This window comes from Amblyomma maculatum, chromosome 6 (genome assembly GCF_055883805.1).
Source record: "Amblyomma maculatum isolate TAMU_Amacu chromosome 6, ASM5588380v1, whole genome shotgun sequence".
NCBI classification, from domain to species: Eukaryota; Metazoa; Arthropoda; class Arachnida; order Ixodida; family Ixodidae; genus Amblyomma; species Amblyomma maculatum.
In genome coordinates, this window is record NC_139349.1 from 16,211,031 (window position 1) to 16,237,604 (window position 26,574).

General features: G+C 44.9%; 1 protein-coding gene across 1 annotated transcript; it reads left to right on the forward strand.

Moving 5' to 3' along the window:
* On the forward strand, positions 1-25,846 carry LOC146185155 (galactosylgalactosylxylosylprotein 3-beta-glucuronosyltransferase S-like). Its single transcript, XM_084606137.1, has 6 exons — positions 1-270; positions 11,263-11,354; positions 14,421-14,686; positions 18,726-18,929; positions 21,011-21,298; positions 24,327-25,846. The coding sequence occupies exons 2-6, from the start codon at positions 11,276-11,278 to the stop codon at positions 24,444-24,446; spliced, it is 957 nt and encodes a 318-aa protein (XP_084462263.1). The 5' UTR covers positions 1-270; positions 11,263-11,275; the 3' UTR covers positions 24,447-25,846.
* Positions 25,847-26,574: the final 728 nt, after the last annotated feature.

Genomic DNA, 26,574 nt, shown 5'->3' on the forward strand with positions numbered 1-26,574 from the left:
AGGCGACAAACAGAACTCTAATGGCGATGTTTGGGTGGCAAGGGCACTGGGCGCTTGTATAGGGGCACTAAAATTATGACTGACGACGCAGTTGTGTGGTGGCGAAAGGTGTTGGGCATCGACGCCGTGTTCAAGCTCACCGATGCACCATACAAAGACGTTCCTCAGTTAGTGTGGCCACATTGTGGGTGCTGCAAATGAGTCCCAGGACCCTGTGGTCACGTCGCGACACGTCTGCCGAGGATTAACACGGTGGAGCTCTCTGCAACGGTAAGCGAAGGCTGAACAAGGGATTTGAAGGCGGGGAGAAAAAGGGCACCTGTTGGCTCCATCAAAACCGAAAACCAAAAGGATAGAAAAGAAGCAGCAAGGAATGCGCAACATTGAGTGACGCAAGTCATCGCACCAAAAGAGAAATGATAAATTTACTTCGTGTTTAAAAAATTTCAGAGGTGTATTTGAACTTTTTAGTTTCGTAGGAATTGCACACTATAACTGCTATTCTTGTTTGCAACCAACACAGATACTTGTTTATCCTCTTTATTACCAACTGGTTTGTCTTCCCTTCCCGTCCCCCCTTTCCCCCCAATAAGGGAACGGTTACGAAGGTTATTTGTGCGGTTGTCGTCAGTGCAGATGGTGTAAAAAATATTGTCACTGTGAATACCGTAACGATCAGGCAGTAATCCAAAAAATAACAACAGTGTCGTGTAAACATATTTGAAGATCGCTATTGTAATTAGTTATATAGTCAAGGGTTCTAGAGAAACCTGTATTGCGAGGGGCAAACATAATGGCAGAAGAAAACCTGCAATCCCGTTTTCAGTATTTAGAATTGTACAAAGAAGGTGTTCCTCTGCCCCGTCCTACCATAATTTTCATCATAAAAACAGTAAAGCTGATGTACGACTTAACTAAACTACTTTTCTACTTTTTCATTCCTAAGCCCTACACTGGGCTTAAATATTCCTTCAATCAAATATTCAATGGCTTAATCAGTCAATCGGTTTTGCTGTCGCAGTATTTTCTCAGAGGTATATATGCCATCCATATATAGCCTTATCTTCCTATTTGGCATACTGTACCAATCTATACCGGTAAGATTTTAACTGAATGTTTGTGTTTGGATTTTGCCATTCAATGTGTAGAAACAATTGCCTGCATTGCGTTTCCGCCAAAGAAGTTTAACAATGCTATATATGGATGGCATATATATCTCTCAGAAAAAAACTGCGACGGTAAAACCGACTGACTGAATACGCCATTGAATATTTGATTGACAGAATAAATGTTTATTATTTATTTACTCCTTTAAATGTTCGTGTAACGCCGGCTCACGTATAAGTGCTGACGCTTTGAGATTTTAATGCGAAAGCATTACTTCGATATGTTCACAAATTTCTCGCACACCGCGTACGCAGAACGTGTCAGCAAAATCGTGTCCGCAGTAGTTGTAACTGAGAAGTGATACAGGTTAGTCAGTGGTGTCAGTCGATAGAGGGCCACGTAATGTAGTGTCCGAAAAAATAATTAAGCCAATAAGGAAATTAGGTAATTAATTAGAGGTCAAACACGCAAAATCGTGTCCGCAGCAGTTGTGAGTAATTGAGAAATAGTAGATGTTAATGAGTGGTATCAATCGATAGAAGATGACGTACTGTTTCGTCCGAAAAAATAATTAGGTCAATAAGCTGATTAGGTAATTAATTGGAGGCAACAAATGTAACAGTTATGGCGGAAATGGTCTCAGCCAATGGCTTGGCGCCACATTTGAGTGTATCCAGTACTAAAATAGTCAATTAAATCAGTCAATTAAGGTGACGTCAAGGATGTAACGTCACGGAACCGGAAGTAGAGCCGGAAAAGGGCATAGGAAAGGATTGGCGTTCAATTTGAAAGTACCAAGGACTAAAGTGGGTAAACGAGAAATGAATTAATGTGAGTTAAGTCACATTAATTCACTTCTCGTTTACCTCTCCTCTAATTATAGGATGTGACATCACGCAAGCCCGCAAATTGAGAGTACCAAAGACTAAAATGGGTAAACAAGAAGCGAAGTAAGCAACTAGAAGCAACCAGAAGCAACCAACAGCAGCGTCCGTGCTTTCGCATTACTGCAATGCAGATTCTGCCGTGGTTTTTAATTTTTTGTAAGTACCGAATGTTCACGCACGTATCTGTCTAAACGGGGATATTCAGATCTCAATTTGCAGAGTTGTCTCTACTGCAATTTTGCGTTATTTTGCGTTATTGATTGGCCTAGTACCTAACGCGTTCCACGGATGGCGCCACATAGTTATGCGCCGCCTATTGCTTTATCTCGCGTTGCACAGACAATATCGTCATCTTGGTTGTCGTGCCCAGGAACACGACCACTACGCGATCGTCACAGCTGATTTCGCCTTATGTAAAACGGCAATACACTCTCACACTGTGCAGTGCGCATCCCTTCATCAAGTTCCACCTGCACAACGCTCGCGCTGTGCATCGAACATCGTCGTCTTCATGAAGTTCCATTAGAGCCGCACCATCTAACCTAGGTAAATACGCCGTACACATACGCCGTCTAGCTAAAGACAAAGACCGCAGCCGTGCGAGACAAGCTGCCGAGACCATGGAGCGGTAAGAAGCCAGAGAAACCCGCTGCCGAGAAGCTTACTTTTGGCTTGATTCCTTTTCCTTTCTGTCAAACGCCATGTCAATCTTGCGTGGGGTGGTCATCATTCTGTGCAACATTTTTACAACACAAAAATATATCGTGGTAGCCAATACTATAATGTAATGGACATGTTTCCACTCATCAGCTTCTCATTAAACTAATTGGCAGAAAGAGGAATTCTGTATTTGTAAAGCCTCCAGTGGAAAAAAAAAAAAAAAACGATGAAGAAGCCGCCCAGGATGTTTCTGGGAAGCCTAAAGATGCATTCATGAATTTTTCTCGCCACAGCTGAGCCACCTAAATAATAGTAGGGCTCCAAAGTTCTTTACGGCTAGTCATTTACGACTAGTCGTTTATTTCACTCACACTTACTGTGTTGCTTTTTATAGGTTTCTTTACATAAGCTTGAAGCAAAATAACTATGTGGCAGTGTTCTAGAGCTCCGGGCTCTTAGTTTATCCGGCTTAAAGTGAACACCCCTTTCATTTTGTAGGAGCTGATTTGGCTCCTTGTTTTTGGGTTCAAAGTCCCAAAGCGACTTAGGCTATCAGGAAGCCGTTGGAGGGCTCCGGCTAAACTGAACCTCCTGAAGCTTTTTAGCGTGTACCGACATCGCACCATGTACCGACATAACGTGTACCAACATTACTAAGTGTGCTGCAGAAGTAGGCGGTAGGATAGTTAGAGAGGATACCGGTAAGCTGTCTAAGGATACAAAAGTTTTGATTAAGAAACGCCGGAGTATGAAAGCTTCCAATAGAAGATAGAATTGGCCGAGATATTGGAGCTAATCAATAAGCGCAAGGCGGCCGACATAAGGAAGTATAACATGGAGAAAATTGAGCATGCTGTAAAGAACGGCGGAAGCCTCAAAGCGGTAAGGAAGAAATTGGGCATAGGAAAAAATCAGATGTATGCGCTAAAGAAAAAGGCGGGCAACGTCATCACGAATATCGACAAGATAGTCAAAGTAGCCACGCAATTCCATACTGATCTCTACAGTAGCCAAAGTAGTCAGGACCGTAATGAGATTGGCGGTAGGGAAAAACAGTCAGACGTTCCACCAGTGACGAAGGACGAGGTCAAGAAAGCAATAGAAACTGTGAAAAGGGGGAAAACAGCTGGAGAGGATCAGATAACTACAGATTTAATGAAGGACGCCCCCCCCCCCCCCCCCCCCCCTGGTGTCATCGACGGTACCCGCACCATAGAAGAACGCAAACATTATCCTCATTCATAAGAAAGGGGACGCTAAGGACCTCAATAATTACAGACCAATCAGCTTACTGTCTGTTACGTATAAGGTATTTACTAAGGTAATCGCAAATAGAATCAGGACAACATTAGACTGCAATCAAGCAAAGGATCAAGAAGGGTACCGAAAATGGTACTTTACTATCGATCATATCTATACCATCAACCAGGTGATAAAAAAATGTCCGGTATATAACCAGCCCTTATACATAACATTCATTGATTACAACAACAAAAAAAGCATTTGACTCAGTAGAAACCTCGGCGGTGATGCGGGGATTGCGAAATCAGGGGGTAGACGAGCCAAACGTGAAAGTTCTGGAAGATATAGGTATATAGTGGCTACACAGAAACCATAGTTCTGCATAAAGAAAGTAACAAAATTCCCATAAAGAATGGTGTTAGGCTAGGAGACACGATCTCCCAGTATTATTAACAACTTGCTTAGAGGAAGTATTCAGAGGCTTGGAATGGGAGCAGTTAGGGATAAGGATAGATGGAGAATACCTCAGTAATCTGCGATTTGCTGATGACATTGCCTTGCTAAAAAATTCAGGAGATGAACTGCAAAGAATGATTGGTGACCTAGATAGGAAACGTAGAACGGTAGGCTTGAAAATCAATATGCAGAAGGCTAAGGTAATGTTCAACAGCCTCCGAAAAGAGCAGCAGTTTACGTTAGGTAGCGAAGCACTGGAAGTAGTAGGCGAATATGTCTACTTAGGACAGGTATTAACCGCAGATCCGGACCATGAAAAGGAAATAACAAGAAGAATAAGATTGGGACGGAGTGCATTTGGCCAGCACTCGCAGATTATGACTAGCAGCTTACCGGTATCGCTGAAGAGGAAAGTATACAACAGTTGCATCTTACCTATACCCACCTAAGGAGCTGAAACGTGGAGGCTAACCAAGAGGGTTCTTCTTAAGTTGAGGACAACACAAATGGCTATGGAACGAAAATTGGTAGGGATAACATTAAAGAATAGGAAGCTTGCAGAGTGGGTCAGAGAAATAACTCAAGTTACTCACATTCTAGTTGAAATCAAGAAGAATAAATGGGCATGGGCAGGACATGTAGTGCGAAGAAAGGATAACCGATGGTCGCTTAGGGTAACAAACTGGATTCCAAGGGAAGGAAAGCGTAGCAGGGGGCGGCAGAAAGTTAGGTAGGCGTATGATGTTAAGAAGTTCGCAGGGGTCAAGTGGATGCAGCTAGCACAGAACAGGGTTAATTGGAGAAATATGGGAGAGGCCTTCGCCCTGCAGTGGGTGTAGTCAGGCTGGTGCTGATGATGATGACGATGGTGGTGATGATGATGATGATGATGATGATGGTGGTGGTGACATCGCACAGCAAACGGGTGGCTTGATTTTCTCCTTCATCGAAAAGCAGCCGGCGTCGCCGCGATTGAACTCGTGTTCCTGGGTCCAGCAGTCAAGCGCCCTAACCACGGCATGGTTAGAACACTCGACTGCCGATCCACCACAGCGGATGGAGCTTTTCTAACAATCTTACACCCCTTAAATCAATGCAAGACTAAAGTGAGCTGTTCATCCCTTTATTACAGTCAAAGTAAAGCTAGACCTGCATCGTTGAATTTTAAAAGTTCGATAAAGTTCCGCGTTAAATCCTTGAGGTATGATAAAACAATTAGAACTGCCTGACTTGAAACGAAAGGCCGGGAAGGACGAAAAGCAACGTCTGAACGGTTGTATGAAAGGAGTGAGGGCGGCATGCATGTTAAATTCCTTCCGTTCTTGATACAAATGTTCAGAATGTTTTTGTTCAGGCTCAATTCGCTAGCTTGTCAAAACGCAGCCTAACTTATGTTCTCCGAAGGAAACCTATTCAGCGTTTTGTAAATCCGCGGTTCAATTTGTCCTTCGAGGAACCCATTCAAACTATCACTGCCATGTCAAGCTATCACACTAACCAGAACAACTCCAGCTACAGGAAAGTTCTGAACTTCTGGGGAAAACAAAGAGGGTCACGGGCGGGTAACGACGACGCGCACTGGCAATGACTGTGGCAAAGGCAGTAGGAAGCAGCAGACACAGTTCTTACATAATGCAGGAGCGGGTATCGTGGCTGCCGTCATGAAATAGGGCGGGAGAAAAGGCTGAGCGAGGAGCCAGAGCATAATCGGAGGATTATTTCGCCTATAATAACAATCATGGCGTCATCTTGCTAAGAGCCATTCCCGGGATAATGAGCGTTGCAAGAGCATTGTTAGGCGAGAGAATGACAGAAGACAAGAGCTATGAAGGAGGTAATCTTGTCCAACAAATGTGATCTGCGGCTGATGGACTTGAAGCTATGCTGCAAAGCTCTCACTAGGCGTTGCTGACAAGACCCCTCTATTTAGTTGCTCGTTAATAGAGCGATTGGGTACTGCCAGGAGCAGACGACGCAAGGGAAAACGCTCACATCTGGAAGCGCAAAATTCTTTCCGCGTCGTCTTCAAGCGTTCCGCTTGCCGGACCCACAATGCTTCTGGGAAGCTCTGCAGCCAAGCTGCAGGGCATTGGAAGTCATAATGAGTACGAGACTACGCGTGCATGACTTCTACCCGTATGCTTTTATCTACTATTCTCCTCGTCTGAAGTAGCTAAGCAGGTATCTTACCGCGTCTAGCATTCAAATTAGCACCCAGCTATTGTCAAGGAGGTCCTGCTCTTCCACTATAGGTAAGCTGAAAAGACCTTACGTAAGTTGCAGAGAAAATGTAGCGGAATAAATGAACTGATAAAATGCTCCTTCATAGGTTTGTTTGTGAGTAATTGAATGAGTGGGTGAGTGGGCGCGTCAAAGATCGTTTTCGCTGGTTCAGTAAGCTTGTCGCGATGCAGGATTCTAAGCTAGCCAATGAAGCTACTGTCAGCTCTTCCGCGCCTCTGCTGTGCAATCATATATGAATGACTGTTAGTTGCAAAATAATAGGCCGTTCATAACTTACAGTCGTACGCGGAAGTTATCGCTATTCCCCCTGTGCCTAAATACCATGAAATTCTATACGTGGCATACGAACGAATTCATACTTCGATATATCAGGTAACTGGCGTCATAGGGGCCGCACGTGTAAATAACAGTAAGACACGCCACACCGCATTTCTTATCAGGTTACTAGCCTCATAGGTGCAATACGCGTAAATACCACTAATATATTCCACACCACACATTCGTCGCACTTGGTTCCTGCAGAGAACCTATGCTGAACGAAACTCTCGCCTACGAAGCGCCTACACATTCGCTTCGGAACATGTTCACACTTCCAACGGTCGTACAATGTTCGTGCATCACCTGATTCTATATTTATAGCGTCGCAACCCTGACGCACTATATAAAGAGTGATTAAAACCGCTTGGTAGAATTTGCCGATGCCCAAAGATACACTTTTTGTTAAGTGTTGGCGTACTATGACTCTTCTTGTAAGAGAAAACATAAGCGACTCTCATCGACGACAGTTGACCTAAGCATCAGACTGTGCATTTGAGAAAAGGTTTTGCGCCTTTCCAGGGTGGCTTGTAGATCTTAACAGCAGCCCTCCAGTAATGAACAACCTTCGTCTTCAGCCTCTTTTCTTACTTCGACGACGCGCTCGGCTTGCTTCGCGCTTTGGCGAGTGACGACTCATGACCAGAGCCGTCCAAGTGGTGAAGAAGAGGAAGCGGTACTAGAAACAAAACATCCCTTCGAGGCTTGTGGTGAGATCGAATCAATTGAGCATTTCCTACTTGCTTGCCAAATGTTTTTGTTTCAGAAGGATACATTTAAACATCGCCATAACACAACTGGAATTTGCTTTGTCGCTTCGTCTCTAACTCATTCATTAATAATTTCGTTCATCCTCTCATTCTCAGCTTCTCTCATTCGATGTGAGTGCTTGAGGCTTTGTGTTGTAAGTACTTACACTTGTACGTATTTACACAAATACACAATTTGTAAGTACCTACACAACTACGTCCCATCTGTGGGAAGATTCCCTTGATAATTGTGTTCAAAATTTACAAGCTTCGCTCAGTATTTTTGCTTTTATTCAATTCTGCGATTTTGAATCATAGTTATTTTTTTCTTTAGTCCATCACTGATTTATTAAAGTAATGGTATATACAGTACTTTTCGCTGTCCTCACTGAACCCTGGCCAATGTCCCCTCGTGAGTATGTACCATGAGCCAAACAAGAGGAAGAAGAGTACGTTCGTCGCTGGGCTTCTGCAGACTGACGAAACGTGTAAGTGGGGATTGGCAGTTATTTACCCAGTGCAGACTTTCTTTAGTCTAGGTTCCTTCCTGCCGCCTATAGCGGTTTCTTCGCCCGGTGAGGGCTCTTCGCCCTGGTCGGCTAGTGCCGGAGTCAAAACCTCAATCTCTGGAATGGTTCCTATGAAATGATGTTAGTTTCATCCCAATTGCTTCTCCCGTTTCACCGGCCACTGCATAAGACTCCTGTGCGAACTCAGCGAACACCTTCCGCACGCCATTCGAACGGACGGTTTCGGATAATTTCGGCTTCAGGTTCGCCTTCGTTTCTGGAGATGTTTGCTTTAAAGAGAATGAAAGCAAAATATTCCATTCTTTAAAAAATGACGCCAACCACCTGACATGATATAGGAGTAAATTTTCAGGTGATCCGCACCGCGCGCTAGTGCATTGTTCACAACTTGTACGCACGAAATACGCATGACACTGCAACCATGTTGCTAAAAATGATCTCATGATAGATTTAAAATGCTGGCTTGATTTCTTGCTCGCTTATCTCGGGTTTTCAGGCATACAGCTTTATTTTTCTGAAGAAAAAAAAAAACAAAACCAGGTGTCCATATTTTTAACCTTAAGCTTCTCTGTCTCTAAATTGCGCGGTTGGGGGTCTACCGATAGCGCATGCAAAGCTGCAACACTTTGTCGCGCAGCTCTTCAGCATTCAGGAGGTCCCCCGGACAGTTTATACTTCGGGACCTCCTTCTGTAATACTAATAATCCATGTACATGTACCTCACAGTGAAAATAAAGATGATGAAGATGATCAGTAGCACTTCCTTCAAAATTCCATCAACCAAGCTAAAACATAGTCCTTTATATGATCAGCTCTAAAACCGATATGTTTTAGCATGTTCAGAGGGTTCTAGCTGTTATCACGGTGTTTGATCGCATCGATAAAACAAATGGGCGCACAGAAACCTAAGCACGAAGGTAGTTACATGGTAAAACGATGAGTTAGAACTTTCGTACAAGTTCCTGGGGCCCATCAAACAAATGTTTTAGTACTCGCAGGCGTATGCTAGGAAAGCCTTAAACCACCCGTAGCTAGACAATTATGGGACGTCGACCCAAAAGTTTCCCTCGTTTGCAAGGTTTTGGACGGATACAAGTTTAGTACCTCGATCGCGGCGACCGCTCTTCTGGAAGCGCTTCGTGCGATTTTACAAACCACACGAGGGAGTGTCTCTTCGAAGACCGATTTTCTTCTGATAGGGGGAGTGGTCTTGCATACCAATGCAGGCAGAATTGTAAGCCTACATTCTGCTCGGTTTCTTTGCTCTCACTTATTTTCTGCGACAACGTTAACATGCCAACTGCCTCCGGGCATGAGATGCTCCTCGCGTTTGGCATTTGTGATCCCATTTCGGCCACGTTTGTAGACAATGAAGCGGAGTAGACGAGGATAAATGGGATGCGCTGAGCACGTGACATGTTTCCTGACTGGTTTCAAGTCTCTGTCTGCAGCTCAGTTCAGAACTGTCGGGAGTTACAGCGTAGCTACAAAACGAAAAGGCTTTAGCAAACCGCACACTCGATGCAGCAATACATTTCTAAAAGCTCTTTTTTTTTATCCTGTTTCTTTGAGCATCACACTGTCTGCGAACTTCACTGAGCTCAAGAAAAGTTAGAGACGGGATTGAGGTCGACGTTGTCAACAAATAACGTGATGGTGGTGGCTAAATGTGGTTAACAACGGCATTGGTAATGAAATGAGGGTTATTGAGAGCAATGGTGCCCTTTTTAATTTCAGTACAAGGCTTCTATCGTTTACCATTTTGGAAATTCGGTTCCTCCAACTCCTCGTAACAATTATGCAGCATTGTGCTCCGCCGTATAATGTCGCTGCTTGTAGGCTTAAGACTTCAATGCTTCACTCAACTGCCTTATTGTGCCAACTGACCTCGTGCATCCAATCGAGTGCACCGTTTAGACGTTTGCTAAAGTAAACTTATCAGTGTTTGGAATTAGAGATGCTGCACTCCCAAGTTACAGCTGATGATAAAAATCGAGGTGTTGTTCACTTTCTCTAACAAATAAGTGGAGTAGGAAACGCTCGGACATTCAGTTTATGGCAGGAGAACTAAGAATATTTTGAGGAAAGGGTAAAACAAAAATTACGGAAGAATAACACTCTTGCAGGAGCCTTACTAGCCTTTCAAACGCATGATGTTTTACCGACAAGTTGAACGTGATAGTATTCGATCACGCACGCTGTTCTGTTGATTCATGTACGGTCGTTTCTAGCTAAGCGGTGAACTCAAGCTGTAAAGGTCTTGCATAGCCTGTTGTATATAGATTAGGCTTTTAATTTCTCATTGGCAGAGAAGGTCGTTAGCTCACATCAGCTCACCTCAGCCACAATTTGTGAAAATTCGTCATGCTGGAAATGAAAATGCGGTAAATTAATGCCACTATGACGACACGAGAGATTAAATAGTATCTCATCAGTAAGTGATGAGATACGTATTTAATGCAAGTTTTGGCCATTCTAGCCGTAAACTCCCACTATAACCCAAATGTCATAGCTCCCGGTAACTATTTGCAAAAGGTTAGAACTCGCTGCTAGGAAAAAAAAAAAACGAATGCCAAGAAGAGTGAACACAGGAGGGATAAAAGAAAGAGGATAGAAAAGTGAAAGATGGAGGGGAGGACACGAAAAGGCAACTGCCGCTTCCCCCGGTCGGGTCATCCCAAAGCTTCCGTCTACGGAAAATGTGGTCAGAAGTGGTGTGTTGCCTTCGCTGATTGGTCCTTAAAAGTCCAAACACTCAGCATGAGCTCAGCCACCAGGATCCTCTTTTCCCCGTACACGGCAATGCCACTCATTTCAAAAAGTGCGTGCTGGGGTCCGTGGTGACGCATTCCACATCAACATCTGCTTTAATAGATGATCTAGCAGGCGGTTCTAATCCTCTATGTTGCTCTGCACACTGTCCGTCGCCTATTACGCATGTAGATGAAGCTTTCGCTTCCCTTCAGTGTTAACCAATGTTAAACCACCAGCTATCATTTTTTTTTTTTTTCATTTCACTCTAAAGATGATTTCAACGTCTCCCTAAACTTTCCTTTTCCGCATCTCTTGCAGGAGCAGTAGCCCCATGGCCCCAGCACGCCGGAGGAAAGGACCACTGGTCATCGCGGCCAGCCTGGGCACGGCACTTCTTGTTCTTTGCAGTAGTGAGTACTGCCTAGAACAACTAAGCCGTGCACAGAATAACGAAATGTTTTCTTTTTTTCGCTAGCTCCCGTATGTAAACCAGGTGCCCAAAGTCGTCCCTTCAAAAGGGAGACTGGAAAAAGTAAAGGAGGTGCCGCATAATTAGCTATTTTCATCTCTTTTACGTCACAGCTCGTAATAATCCCCACTTAAGAACTTGCACAGCTCGCCTATTGACTGGGTGTTTAAGAACGCGCACCCACAAAATACGTAGAAACGGAATGGAGTGTGTTTTTTTGTGGTTGTTGTTGTTGTTTTTTCATCGAACGCCTAACACCACCACTGAGTTGTTCCCGCCGTGTATATGAGCTGGTCCTGAAGCAGCTAACGCTCACTGCCACAAAAAACAAATACTCTACATTGAAATGGAGTTTATTTACATGGAATACAGTCCGAGGAGCAGCTCGCAAAAGAGGGTCTCATTTCCGATACGCAATGCACGGATGTTGCACCGCGCCATTTCCCCTCTTTGCAAACACCCCCTCTTGTAGAAGCCATCCTCGTAAATCAGTAAAATGACAACACACGGGTCATGGTACAATTTGAGATGGCCCACATGGACAGTCTCGTGGTTGCGTCTTCGTGGACCCATGGAGGATGACACGGCTACAACCGTGTTGTCAAGCAGGCAAACACTCTTGGGACGAGGCATATGAATCGCGATACTTTGTAAAAAGTTGTAAAAAGTGGCCGGCTGTTTGCAGGAGGCTCGCAAAACATGATGATGGAGCTAACTATAAAAAATGTGGGTGGTGTTGTGTTAGGTGTTGAAGTTAGTGTCTAATCTTAGCGGATGGTGGGTTCATTCGGACGTAGGGGACCAAGGGAGCTGACGCCACTGCTCAGCGTGTTTGAAAGCTTCAGAGACGGTTGAGCACTCGGACTCACCAGGCCGTTAAAGGAAGTATTTACCCGCCATCGTCAGCCAGACTGTGCCCACTGCGGTATAGTGATTGTTAGCTCCCCATTCTTTGCACTCACTCGAAGGGGAGTAGATTTCCTGCGCACTGATAAATGAACGACATGAGCGTCGCCTAAGCATGTGCTTTGGTTGGGTGCGGATGGAAATGAAAGTTTTGGTCGGTTGACTTGATGCGTTTTCACTGTAATCGCTGCGTGTTTGGGTGGTTTATTGTTTTTCTCCCGTTTATCACAGAACCATTTTCACGTGTACTTGTTTTCTTAGTTTCAATCTGCTGGAATAAACCTTCAGTTGGTAGATTGCGCTTAATGCCTATACCCGTTCCTTTGACACATCCCTGTACGCAAAAGTCACGCATCCTTTCCAATTATCCTCCAATACACCCGATCCTGTGCTGACTCTATCCACTTGACACCCGGGGAAGGGGGGGGGGGGGGGGGGAGAAATTCAGGGCTTTCTTGTTGCGATAGCAAACGAAGGATATAACGGCATGTCCCAGTTTGAATGGTCTGATGAAAACACATGGACAATATATCGCCCAAAGTGCGGTCAAATCTTTAGCAAACCGTAAGTCTGCGATGATAGGCCGCATTGGTACGATGAGTTATTTTCCGAGAGAAAAAGGTTTTCACGGTGGTTAAGTACTTCTAGAGGTGATTCCTGGCAAACAATGAAGTAATGAAAGATTAAATATGCGTCTCGTGGCGCTGCAGCAAAAGGCAGGGCTGTTGTTTCGATGTAACACGTCACGCGGCCGATCGACAGCTGCGATTGCCCAGAGATTTCCTGCAGTAGGAGGGCAAGGGAGGCTGTGAGTGGTAAGGACGTGCTTGCGACATTTGATAATCTGGCATGAGCAAGCGTACTTGAGGTGTTAAGCATACGCCGTCCATAACAATGAAGGCGAAGTACTGTGAATGTTTTCATCATCATCACCATCATCAACCGGACTATACCCATTGCATAGCGAAGGCCTCTCCGATATTCCTCCTATTAACTCGGTTCTGTACTATCTGCATCTACTCGACTCCTGCAAACGTCTTATCCTCATTCGTCCACTTAACTTTCTGCCGCCCCCTGCTATGCTTTCTTTCCCTTGGAATCCAATTTGTTACCCTAAGCGGCTTTCAGTCATCCTCTCTTCGCACTACATGCCCTGCTCATTTCCAAGGGGGTCCTCGCGTTTCCTCAAAAACGTTGCCTGTTTCGGGCCACTATGTCAAGAAAACGAAATATTTCGTTCATTTATACAGTAGGGACGTGGTGTAGCACAAGGTAGGGATTCTGTTTCTACCTTAACTCAGAAACGCCACAGCAACGCGTGTAAACACGTTCAAAAGTGGCCAATAGCAGTGCCTCCCAGATGACAGGCGCCTCATGGGAAACCATCCCCTTCCGCAACACTGTAATTATATAGTACACTGGAGTATATGGACTTTGACCGAACGCCGGCAACGCTATGCATTCTGGGTAGCCTACCATCTTGTCATCCTAGGCAGCTGTCGACGCAACCGCTGAGCTTACAACAAGACCGAACAGGCTGACAGGTTTTTAAAGATTCCAAAGCTACGCCTGCATGAGTGTAAGAAGGTAAACTAGCGGTCACAGCGCCGCCGCAGCGAATGGCTTACACAAATTAACAGCGATATCGATGCTAATCAGGACACGTGCCAAATCTGTTTTTTCCATCTAGTGTCAGGAGCGTAAACGGCCTGAGCTTTTGCCCTCTCTCTATCTCTTTCTCTCTCTCAAGCAGGCGTATCTTCAAAAAGCAGGAGAACTCGCAGTCGGCTTATTCTGCTTTACGTTTCAATGCTTTATTTTGGGTTAGGCTGTTACGGCCCTCGAAAGCGAAGTTTATACATTAAGCTAAGTGGGGCAAGATGACGGACTACCAAGGAAGCGTAATGTTGCCGGTGTATACCCTCATCGTATCTAGTGAATACAAAGAACTACTTGGCGGTTCCGTATCATTGCAAGAAATGAATTGCGCCTAGGTTTGCGCCTGATGGTAATCGTGCGCCCATCAATCAAATTCCTTGTCGACGAAATGTATACCTCTTGCGAACGACTGGTGCGCTTGAGCAAATCACTTGGTGAACAGGCACGGGGTACCAAAACAAGTTGATCCTCTCCAACGGCTGGAGTGCCGCACTAAGCAGTGGGGACCGCGCAACGACAGATCTTCTGCAATTGGAGCCTTCGTCTACGAAGCTGAAGGTCCCCATAACCCCAACTGTGTACGTGGTAACCCCCACCTACCGGAGACCTACACAGATACCAGATCTTCTGCGTGTAGCTCACTCACTCATGCTGGCCACGGACGTCTTCTGGGTGCTCGTTGAAGATGCAACACAGCCATCCAAAGCGGTAAGTGTTACACATTCAATAAATAAGGTATGAAAGAGCACTGAACAAGGGGAGAGGGGGGAAGCCTCAGCTCGCAGGTCGATCCAACGTTTCGACAAGTGGACTTGTCTTCGTCTGGGCAGAGCGATCATCCCTACTCTGGTGGTGGGGGTGGGGTGGTGATGAGGATTATGATGATGATGATGTGATCGCTCTGCCCAGAGGAAGACAGAAACGTTGGCTCGACCTGCGAACTAAGGTTTCCCCCTCTCCCCTTGTTCAGTGCTATTTCATACAGTGTTATCCATCTTCGTCCTCTCGTTCTACCGGATGTTCAATAAATAAGTCATTTATAGGGGAACTTCTTCTTGATCCTGCAGATTTTACGTATCCGCAGTGCATGTCATTTACTTTCGGAGTTAGATGAGCAGATCCGACTCGGAGTGGATGGCTGCAGCAGAGGCATCATCAAAGTCAACTTTCTGGAGCACCATTAATTGTCAAGCAAGCTATGGATATTGCAAGATACTGTTAGCGCATGCTGATTCGAATGGTCTAAGTTAGCGGAGAGTAGCAAATATTTGTACACTTTTAGACTTTTTTTTACTTGCAAGGAGTAGCTAAAATTGCCATAGAAAACCAATAAGCTGCGTTTTTGAAAGTGACTGTGAGGCAGCTGTAGTATATTATAGCGTACTTGTATGAACATACTGGTAGAGATGGTCGAAGCTTCAAATTCGTTTCAAAATTTACCTTCTGAAATTTGTCCTGCGCTCACAATGAGTAATTAAGACTGCATAAATTACCAATCGGGTGCGTTTTCGAAAATAAATCGCAAGAAACTACAATCATACCGATGAAAGATGTGCGGATGCATTGACTGTTTGGGTGCAGCTTATAATACATATATGAAAAAATTACGTCCAAGAACCCTTGCCTAGAATTTGCCCAAATTTTCTGGGTATGCGTCGTTCGAAGGACACAGAAGAACTCGTCATTCGAGAATTCGGCGAGCCTTTAAAAAAACCGCGCATTCGCATTTAATCAGAGTACGAGATTTCTGTTATCCTGCACATCCCACTCTATCACAGCGATGAGAAAACGAGGCGTTTCCCTATCGCCTTTTGTCCTCCACAGGGTCGCCACCCAAATCGAACAGCATAACAAATTGCCTCTCAATAACGGGAAGCACTTTTGCTGAAGAAAAACGTCACTCCATTTCTCGTATCGTAATGGGCAGTACATTTAAGCATGAAATTAGTTTACTGCCGGAGTTGCACATTGAACAGCGCGGTCCGCATCTAGATACATTATCTCTTGCCACGCCGTCGAGCAGTGACATGTCATGCCGACGCCACAAGATCTGTGGTGTATAGTTTGCAATGCGGGTGCACGCTTCAATGACGGTAACTCATGCAATGCTGTCGCCTCGCTCATCACGCGCCGCTCAGGCTGCAGGTGATAGCGGATTCCTTAGCGGCACTCGCTGGCTTCTCCCAGCACGGAACCAATAAACCACTGACGCATACGCTGTTTTAGCGGCCGCATGGCATGTACGCACCATCGAGTGAATCGCGAAACTTTGTTTAGGTTTGCCTTCGTTTTTTCTGTTCTGGCGCCAAGGTAATCGGCGGCGCGCCGCCAACGAGAGCTAAAAAATTATATATTTCAAGTTCAAAAGTGGTCAAGCGGAACCACCACTTTGGGTTGCGAGTCACTGCTCAGGAATGCTGCCTCTGCATCAAGGACTCGTTCAGACTGATAGTTCAGAGGTCTTATGCCCCCCCCCCCCCCCCCCCTCTTACCTCAAAGTGGACAGCAACCACAAGTTACGCTACTGCAACACATATTTGAAATTCAGATCACCACCTTGAACTACTAAGCACGCCTCTTAAGTACTTAGCCTACTACCGAGTAATACTAATTAGCGCTATTATTGAGGACTACTAATTACCACATAATTGAAAACATTATTTAGGAGAAATGAATGTGCCTACATTGTAATGCTGTCGCATTAACCCTTAAGGGTGTGTAAGCGCCTCCAAGGTACGTTTACTTCTTGGCTGTGCCTTCTGGCTTAAGAGAAAGGAAAGGGTTTATTCAATATCTTTTTCAAACACTAGGTCTTCTCTTGTTTCGTTCATCGGTTACGAAATATATTTGGCTGAATGAACGAGATCAATTTCTTACTGCATTATCATTAAGAGGCTCAGTAGCACGAAAACAAAATCAAATATGATTAACGGGATTCATGCAACACTACACGCCAGTGCATGCTAGTTTAGTGCTACATGGTACACGGCGCTGTTATCGCCCATCTAAAGAAATGTCTGGTGCATGAAGGCTTGTTTCTGAATCATTTATTTAGCAGCACAATCGCTGCTACAGTGCACAGACTGCTGCGCTTTCTGGCACAATATGGGAAAGGCCATCCGAACTTAAGCGCCCCTTTTAACCAAACCTTACGAATGTACCTGAGCGGTGTGGAGCTGCTTGCGTGACTCGGGATCCCAAGGTCCGGAAGCGTTGGGTTCTCATCTTGTATTTCCATATTGAAAGAAGCTGCCCGAGCTGGCGGCTCTTTCCAACTTCACCATGTCATACGTTCTCGATGACGTCAAACAACCAGCTGAAGAATAAATGTCCGGCCGGGTTACCTGCCAAACACCACCTGCCAGGGACGACATCTTTATTTTTAGATGATGCGAGGCCTTAAACGGCCAGTGCCGGTTACGACTACGCCATCGAACATCTTTGTTTGTTTGTTTTTTTTTTCATGGGGGTAGTAACGATCACGAAAGCATCTTGGTTCCTTAGCCTGTGCCACTTGCCAAAACAATAATAAAAATGGTGTTGTGGTTCTAAAGCTTCTGCCATCCATCACCTACCAATTTTCTTCTTGCTGTGGGGAGGGAAAGACTACCAGCGTTGCCGATTCATTTACGAACATATACAATGCGGGAACGCATTTGACAGTTGGTGAATATGCCCCCACTTGGCGCCATCTCTCTTCTGTTTTCTCCCGATTTCTTCGCTCCATGCTATGGTTTCACCTTCTGAGAGACCGGCGCTTTTACTCCGCCATTTCTGCATGAAACCACAACAGTGGCGACATCTTCCGCACCCAAAGGAATGTGTTTATTTAGTACATAGTTTAAAATAGAAAGGGATAAGGGAACTCACATTCGAGCGTAACGAATATGCAATAATTTATAGGACTCAAAAATTTCATGGAAGTCCCGCGAAACTAATACCATTACGACGCCTTCAACGATATTGCAATTTTATATAACGTCTAGGCCATTAGCTCAAGATATTTTAAGGGATATTTTTACAGAATGCTGCTTGAGACAGATGTCGTACTCTCCGCACGCTCCAGAGGTAAAAAAAATACAAAACACTTAAGCTTCGTTTTTATAGGTATGACGCGAAAACGCTAATGACTTCTGCCTGCGGCTCTCCTTGCGTTGCGGATCCTCGTTCGTTACATGAATTTCGCTCCTCGCTAATTCATTGACATCATAATTTGTGTTTCATCACCATTCATACGTATAATATAGCACATTATGTAAAATACTATGCGCTATTGATGTAAAGCCCTGCTTCGAACACGCCGTACAAATGGAAATGCGTGACCTATGAGTGTCTGCCTCGGGATTCACGAGCCGCTGTGGGTTCGATTGCCATATCAAAGTAGCAACAAGTTGGTAGCTATACTGTCATCCTTAACGCCACACAACCCGCCGAACAATCAGCGCCTGAACGAATGCCACCTCCGACTTCTGTCAAAGCCATGCTCGCGATTTTTTCCTCAACACCAACAACGCCGGATTTTCAAGAGAAAGTGTCTTCAATGCTATCGCATTAGTGAACAGCCCGAACAAGTGCATCGTCCGCTTGCAGAAGGGCCGTAAATGCATCCATGCATTAACCTTATACAAAACACACAGGGAAAGCACGGAGTTATCTTGCTAGTTAAGCACGGATCACTAAATATAACGCACCACCGAATGAGCTTGATCATAAGCTATCCAGCTGGTATTTGTCGCTATCGTTTCAGGTGTCCCGTCTGCTGCGCGACAGCGGCCTTCCGCACGTGCACTTGCTGGGGCCGTGCCCGCCGCAGCTCAGGAACCGCTCCAAGGGTCGCGGAGTATCACCGAGGCGCGCGGGCCTCGCGTGGCTGAATGCAAATGCCAGTCTGCCCGGAGTGCTCTACTTCGCCGATGACGACAACACCTACGATCACCGGCTGTTCGACGAGGTGAGCTTGCTGATGAAAATGCTCGTGACCCTGTTCGAAACCTCTCGAGCTATATGTGGCCGAGCCAGTAACCATGTGGTCTGTAGCATAACATTACACCGCTGAACCCCCAAGCACAGCCAGTATATAGATAATCTTGTTTCATAAAGGCTAGGTTGGTTGGTTTGGTTTTGTGGGTTTTACCGTCCCAAAGCGACTCAGGCTACGAGAGACGCCATAGTCGAGGACTCCGGAAATTTCGACCCCCTGGGGTTCTTGAACGTGCACTGACATCGCACAGCACACGGGCGCCTTGCTTTTCGCCTCCATTGAAAAGAGGCCGCCGAGGCTGGGGTGCGATCCTGAATCCTTGGGAACAGTAGTCGAGCACCGTAACCACTGCGCCACCCCGGCGGGACTCACAAAGGCTAGGTCTCACCCATACTGACGCCTTTCTACCTGCTTGATTTGACGCAATGGCTATTTTACTAAACAAAATTTACACCATTCAATTAATAACTGGAACAACATTTTTTCGGAGAAAAAGATCGCGTGTTTATTTCTATGTACACGCCTTAAAGAGGGAAGTGCTGAAACGACACTCACGTCACACTCGAATGGCCTTCTATCGAGCTCACTTTTCAGCGGAGATAAACTAGATATTTAGGGTAAGTGGTGGCGCAACGAAATATAGGCAGATATAACCAGGACATTAGTCAGGGATAATCCCCGTAGTGGAGTAGATTTGTAATAAGGGAGTAATCATTCGTCAGCATCCACCCAAGCGCAGTCATATGACTACAAAGCAATGATATATAGGTTTCTCAGAAACTCCAAAATTAAGGAAAAATTGGTCTCAGTCCGGGGTCACCCGAGATCTGACCCTGATCAATAACGTGTTACGGAAGAGGATGAAGAAGTGGGAAATGGAGTGAGCAGGAGCTCTCACGTTAGAACAGCCGAAATTCATTAAACTCATCTCATCACCATTCGTCATGTTCTTTTTTGCGTGGCTTGCCGCAGAAGTAGGGGGCAAGTTTATGCCATCCTGGCTTTGGAGCTTCGGCATCCAGCATCTGCTCCTGTCATCCTGTCTCTGCCCCAACCACCAGACGCTATAGCCTACATTATTGGGGACACTTATTGGGGACACTTAACCATTACATTATTGGGGACCCTTAAGCTCATCCTTTAAGAGCATGACGCGAGAGCGTAAGTTACCAGTCTTCTTCTTCTTCTTCTTTGTTTTCTTCTTCCTCCTCGTCTTCTTCTTCTTTTTCTTTTTCTTCTGCTTCTCCTTCTTCTTCTCCTTCTGCTTCTGCTTCTCCTCCTCGGCTATTCATGGCCTGGCGCTGTATTGCTACAGCAATAAAATCGATGTCCAAAGTAATTCGACTGTGGCGAGCACGATGGAGACCTCCTCATTTCCCCCGAGCCACGCCCTGAAGTTTGACCTTGGTCGATTTGAACAAAAGGCGATGTCCAGCCATATTCAACTATGGCGAACACGATGACGACTTTCAAATTTGTTCGGACAATCCCCCGTTTACTAACAGCACAGTACATTTCGTAACCACACTGTGGACATTGTTCACTGTGTTGAAGATGACCTTTGATCTTTAATCTTTGGGGTCACCCCTGATATCCACCCTGTACGCTTTCGAACAGTTCGGCGGTTTAACCATGGTTAAACCGCGACTAAAATTTTTATGCGCCCGGCACTTATTTACCTATAACCTATGATAGCATGAGATATATCCCGCATCCCATCTTCCTTTTTAATCCCTTTCTGCACCTTTCCCAACCTTGCTACTAACAGCACAGTACGCTTCGTAACCACCACGTGGACATTGTTCTCTATGTTGAAGCTGACCTTTGATCTTTAATCTTCGGGGTCACCCCCGATCTTCACCCTGTACGCTTTCCCACAGTTCGGTGGTTTAACCATGCATGGTTACACCGTGACTAACATTTTTTTAAGCCCGGAACTTATTTACCTATAACCTAGTAAATCATGAGATTTATCCCGCATCCCGTCTTCCTTTTGCATCCATTTCTGCACCTTGCCCAACCTTGACCTCCTTCATCCGTCCTTGTCGTAGATCCGATGGACACGGGGCGTGAGCGTATTTCCCGTCGGTTCCATGAAAGTAACCGGCGTGAGTAGCCCCATCGTGGTTGACGATTCCGTGGTGGATTTCCACGACCCGTACCGGAAGGGTCGCCGCTTCGCCGTCGACATGGCCGGGTTCGCCGTTAACTTGCGCCTGGTGCTCAACAACAGCCGCGTGTTCATGCCACATAGAGTGGGCCGCCAGGAGACTGAGTTTCTCGAGAGCCTCAACGTCTCCATCAGCGACCTCGAGCCCCTCTGCGAAGGTGCCACCAAGGTAAGAGCATCGGCTCAAGTGTAGCACACGCGTGTGTTATTATCACACCTGCAGGCTATACTGGGCCGCGGATACACTCGTGGTGACCGGTCTAGACTTCCTTGTGCTAATAGCACCCCGCACCACTCGTTGCGCTATTGGAGCCCTGTCAATCAACGAGCCTAATTATCTAAGCTAATCTTGCATGTAAGCAAAAAAAAAAAAAAACTATGCATGCACAGGCTGGAGCAGTAGTGCCAGTGCGTATATGTCGGTGCACATAAAATGCGTTTCTTAAGGCGAAAGCCTTCAACGGCTCATACTGTCGACCACGATTCTGTCACACACTTTCCTCACACTGTAGCTAATCTGACGTCACATCTGGTTAGGCAGCAATTTCAAAATTTGTAGAACCTCCATCCCTCGGATCCCCAGCCGAGCGCTTTAATCAACTGCGCCACAGACGGGATCGTGAAACGCGCATCGTAATAAAAAGATGCAAGAACATTTTAAAAATTATAGAGCGAAGTGTACGGTTCATTTAAAGAAACATTTTTGGGGGCTCTTTCGACCAGGGGACCGATCTTTTAGCCTGAGTGCTTACATAGATCTTTCACAACACGTTCGATGCCAAATTTTATTATTGTTTTGATGCCGACGGTTGTTTTGAAATAGATCTGGTCCAATGACTTCTTAGATCCGTACAGGTGCGGACAAAAGTAAATAAAACACGCAATTTCCTTATAAATTTGTTTACGCGTTGTAATATTGAAACTGGCAGTCATGGCATTTGCGAACCGGTAGTAGACACCAGTGCCCATTCACATGAATAAATATTGTTTGCTAATTTCCAGTCCAGCGGGCGTGAATTTAATTTGAACTAAAAAGCGTGCTCCGCTTACTTATGTCCGCACCTGTACGTTTCGTCCCGTTGCTTAAGGCCCAAAGACCGTTTTTGGAGGTCACAGTGTTCTACAAAGTGTGGCACTCGAACATGTGCTCATCACGTTCTCACTGCTTCAATAGTATACCCCCTCTCCCCACCAGTTCCTTCGATAGAAAATGTAAACATGCTTAAAGAAGCTACTAAGTCGTGTCAATTTATGACAGCGTACTTTTGTTCTTATCTTCAGAAAGCATTCTGGTCTGCACACACTGCCCGTGTTTGTACTTGTTCCCGCTCTATCGTGGCAGTCTGATAAACATGTGCTCGTATTACTGCAATCAGCCTGCCTGCTCATGCTGCTGTTGTCATAAAAAAAATAACCCGTCATTGACATTGTAATCCTTCTTTATTAGTGCGCTGTGTTTGGTTTTGCTGCCTACCAGACTCTGCCGCTTAAGCCAACAATGGCTTTGGTATGTCTCAACATATATCCAGTTTTCGCAATTGTCAGTAACGTATTATTGTCGTTCTTGTTGTTAATACGATATGGCTCATGATACGAATCCTTGTCCTGAGCACCTATCACGGAAGTTGTGCGCATGAAGTGTTCCCTAAAGTTATGTAACATCAGTGTGACGGAATAGTTTCAATTATCTTAGAGACCGAACGAAAGTAAAGTGTTCTAGTCCTAAATTAGGCTCTGGGGTTTCAACCCAGGCCAACGCAACTGTGACAAGAAACTCAAATTTTTGGGTCACAGCCAAAATTTAATATAACTAGACGGTAAACAACACCTTATTGCATGAAACTGGAAGAAGGAAAAAAAAATGTGTATATATATATATATATATATATATATATATATATATATATATATATATATATATATATATATATATATATAATCTTGTGCCGATGTCGGGCAAGCGGTAGAGCTCAGAGCACTTAGTTTGAGCACCTTCCTTTATGTAAGTTCAAGTTAAACAGAGCAAATATTTTTTACACCTATGATGAGTTCAAGAGAAATGACAGCTATAGGTGGCTATGCTGCGGTCATCGTTTTCTTTTTTTTTTTTCAATTAGTATTTTTTTTTTTTGCAATTCTGCGCATTATTGACTATGAAATGCACTGTTTGAAAGAAAATCGCATAACAAGACTTGGTGCGTATTGTGGCAAGAAGGCGATAAGAGTCCACTAGTTGTATTCATTAAGACGTGATATTGTTTCATCATTTTCTAAATAAAACCTAATAGCTGAGGAGTACTTGTACCTGAGCGTGTTTGTTGGTTAATATAATATACACAATTATATTGCTTCAATTTGTCTTTCTGGCTGAATTCACAAAACTACTAGGTAGCGTATTTACGGTAAGAATTTCCAACAGCTCATGAACAAGCCTCATCTCTACTTCGTTTGAGCTCACACTCAACCAATCGTTCGGTGCTATCGAATTGCTGAACAAAGTAATTACTCGAGAAATTAACCTTTTACGGATTTCACGATCTGATTTTTGAGGGAAGATGTTGTGTCTCCTGTCATTTCTTTAAATAGCTCAGTCTATTTGTGCTCTGAAGGGAACGTATAGGCTCAAGCGATGTTCATAAACATTCCACAGATTATTCGAGCAAATGTAGCGTGCATTCTGTGCAGTAAACTCTAAAATGCTTCAAGTCTCAAACATGACAACAGTACGCAGGGTGGGGGGCTGAGGAGTTATGGGGCCCTTAATGTTTTTTTTTTTTTTTTTCGAATCGAGCCTTCATCATTGTTAATCTGGCCCTGAATAAAACATGTTGCAAGAAAGCGCTCCTCCAGTTTCTTTTCTACGTCCGTACGCGCGTACCTTTGTTGTGCTTCTGTGTCTTCCTGAAACCCCCAATAGCCTCGTTACATTGTTTGAAAACTGCACCACAACAAAGGACAAGGACATGAGCAGGACAAGAGACACAGGCGAGCGCTCACTTCTATTTCAACAACTGCAACTTCGATGTCCCTTTCCTCCTCATGCCCGGGTCTTGTGCCTCACTAATTTAGAACTTACCTAGACCTCCACATGGCCGAAGCACGATGCTCATAGCATTTCAGTTGCAGCGTTGACACATGACACTATCCCTTAAACGTCGTTGTCAATAACTGTTGTGCTTGTGTTCCTGCCCTAACAGGTTCTCGTCTGGCACACGCAGACGACGCCATCAGTATTTCCGTCTTCGAATCGAATAAACAGAGCTTTCTGGGAACAGAAGACAAATCTCAAAGCACTGCTACACTACGTGAACGACTGAACTGGACTCACAGGAGCATCCTAGAGAATATTAATTGTCGCTATAGTGTGCGCTGTGTAATCGTGATGTGGGACTCTTGTACAACGTGAGCGACTTAAAAGTGACGAACAGTGCATGCCGAAGTGATGTAACTTTCAAGTGGCAGAATTCTTCGCACCACAGAAGTCAACAGTGAGTGTGGAGATCTACCGCGGAATGTGACATCGTAGAGATACCAAGAAGTGATAGAATCGAAACAAGCTATGCAAAAACTATATTGGAAGAGTGAATCATGTGACGTGTTTCTGTAGCTAGATGTCCACTAGTCCACTCCGCTAGTCAAGAATACTTCTTACGTGAGTCATAGAAGAAATATTCAAAATTTGTTTTTTTCAGAGAGGGCACCCAGTGAGCATGCAAAATTTATGAAAACACCTACTGTGAAGTGTTGTCCGGGTTCATTTCATTGTTTCTTTTAGATGCAAGCAATTCCAAGTGAATATTCGCGCCTTTTTTTCGGCGTTAAGGGACGGGGAATTTCTGTCAGAACAACTGGTGAAATTCTCGGATTCTTCGTAATTTTTAGGAGTGGATGCAGCCTGCGCTTAGCTAACCCGAGTGAGGCACATTTACTTAATCAATGCAGAAGTGTATCGCTGGACAAGTTTACATTAAAAAATAAAGCAGTCACCGTGGCCGAGAGCAGTCGTCCAGCTGAGATTCGGAGCGACTTTCGGCCTTATACAGAAAAGACCGTCAACTATTATGCCTAAGCCTTTGCTTTCCATTGCATAAGTGGTCTACGTACTTGGAGCGTATTGAAATTACTTTTCATAAATACTGCAGTGGTTCTTCCATAGCGAAAGCTAAAATTCCTTTAGCACTAGATGGTATTAGCTATGCCAATTGAGCAACTCAGCTCTACATATTCAGTTGGGCTTAGGATGGCGTAATTACGCCATAGTATGTTCAGGCACGTTCAGGATTCATTGTCCAACCTGTGCGTCACAGAGGTTTAATTAATGTTAATTACACCTAATTAGTGTTAACCTTCATTTATGTCATGGTCATAGCACTCATGGAGGTCATGGCCACTCATCGTTAGTCATAGTCGAACTGTGTACAGCCTTATACTTGGTTGCTCTATATATCAACATCGGTTAGGCGGATGGAAACCGAATGTCGGCGAAATGCAACCGTGCTAGACTAGAAGTGCCTTCGCACTAAAACGTGCTTTTGGTTAATCGCGCTCTATGATTAGGCAGTTATGAATGGCAATACTGCCTGCCACGAATGACTGTCATTATTATGTAGCAATTCTTGATAATTAACAATCTATTATGATTTTTCCAAGCAATATATAATACCACCTGAATTTGCTGTCACAATGCATTGTAATACATAGAATAATAAACGATTCTCCAAAGTACTGTAACTGCATAAATTATGGACGAACTTCCTCAAAAGCGATGAAACCAATGCACTGCGTAATCGATAAATGAAGTAAAAGACAAAGTTCAAGTTTTGAACCACGCCACGACAGGATGCCTCAATAGCAACGCCACCGTTCAGGGTGGTGACAGTATTTGCACAGCTCGGCGTCACCCGTTCGCTAAAAATGGGCGCTGAATGGCCATAGGCCGAAGACATTTAAAACATGAGCGAAAGCGATACCATTTGAGCGCGTCGGTAACGATTTCAGCCACGCACAACTGACCACGATGGCGAGCCTATGAGACGGATGTACGTAGATAGCGGCGCCGCCCGACGTGTCACCACTCTAAATGGAAAGAGGCGGAAACCGAGGCACCCTAGGCTACGACGATTCGGGTGCCGCCTTACTATACTTCGTCTCACATGATGTTTGTAGCACTACGAAAGGTAGAGGCACCCCAGTCCAATCAGGATCACGCGCACTACCATAGGCAATTGTGCTCCTACGCGCCTCTCGCCCCCCAAACTGGCAGGGGTGACAGTAGGAGCACAATTCTCTATTATATTGCGCAGGGGCGAGAAGCGCTTAAGAGCACAATTGCAAGGGTTCCTCTGCCTTTCGCAGTGCTGCAGATACCTTTTGAGACAAAGTATATGCACTCCTGGTGCCGAGGCCAACGCTATGTACCTGTCGACGCCACGAGTGCATCGCCAG

Bases quoted from the DNA above. Each gene is read 5' to 3' on its own strand.
- LOC146185155 (XM_084606137.1), top strand. From the start codon at position 11,276: ATGGCCCCAGCACGCCGGAGGAAAGGACCACTGGTCATCGCGGCCAGC. The intron at 14,687-18,725 runs GTAAGTGTTACA...CTATCGTTTCAG, and splicing joins CAACACAGCCATCCAAAGCG to GTGTCCCGTCTGCTGCGCGA. The intron at 21,299-24,326 runs GTAAGAGCATCG...CTGCCCTAACAG, and splicing joins TCTGCGAAGGTGCCACCAAG to GTTCTCGTCTGGCACACGCA.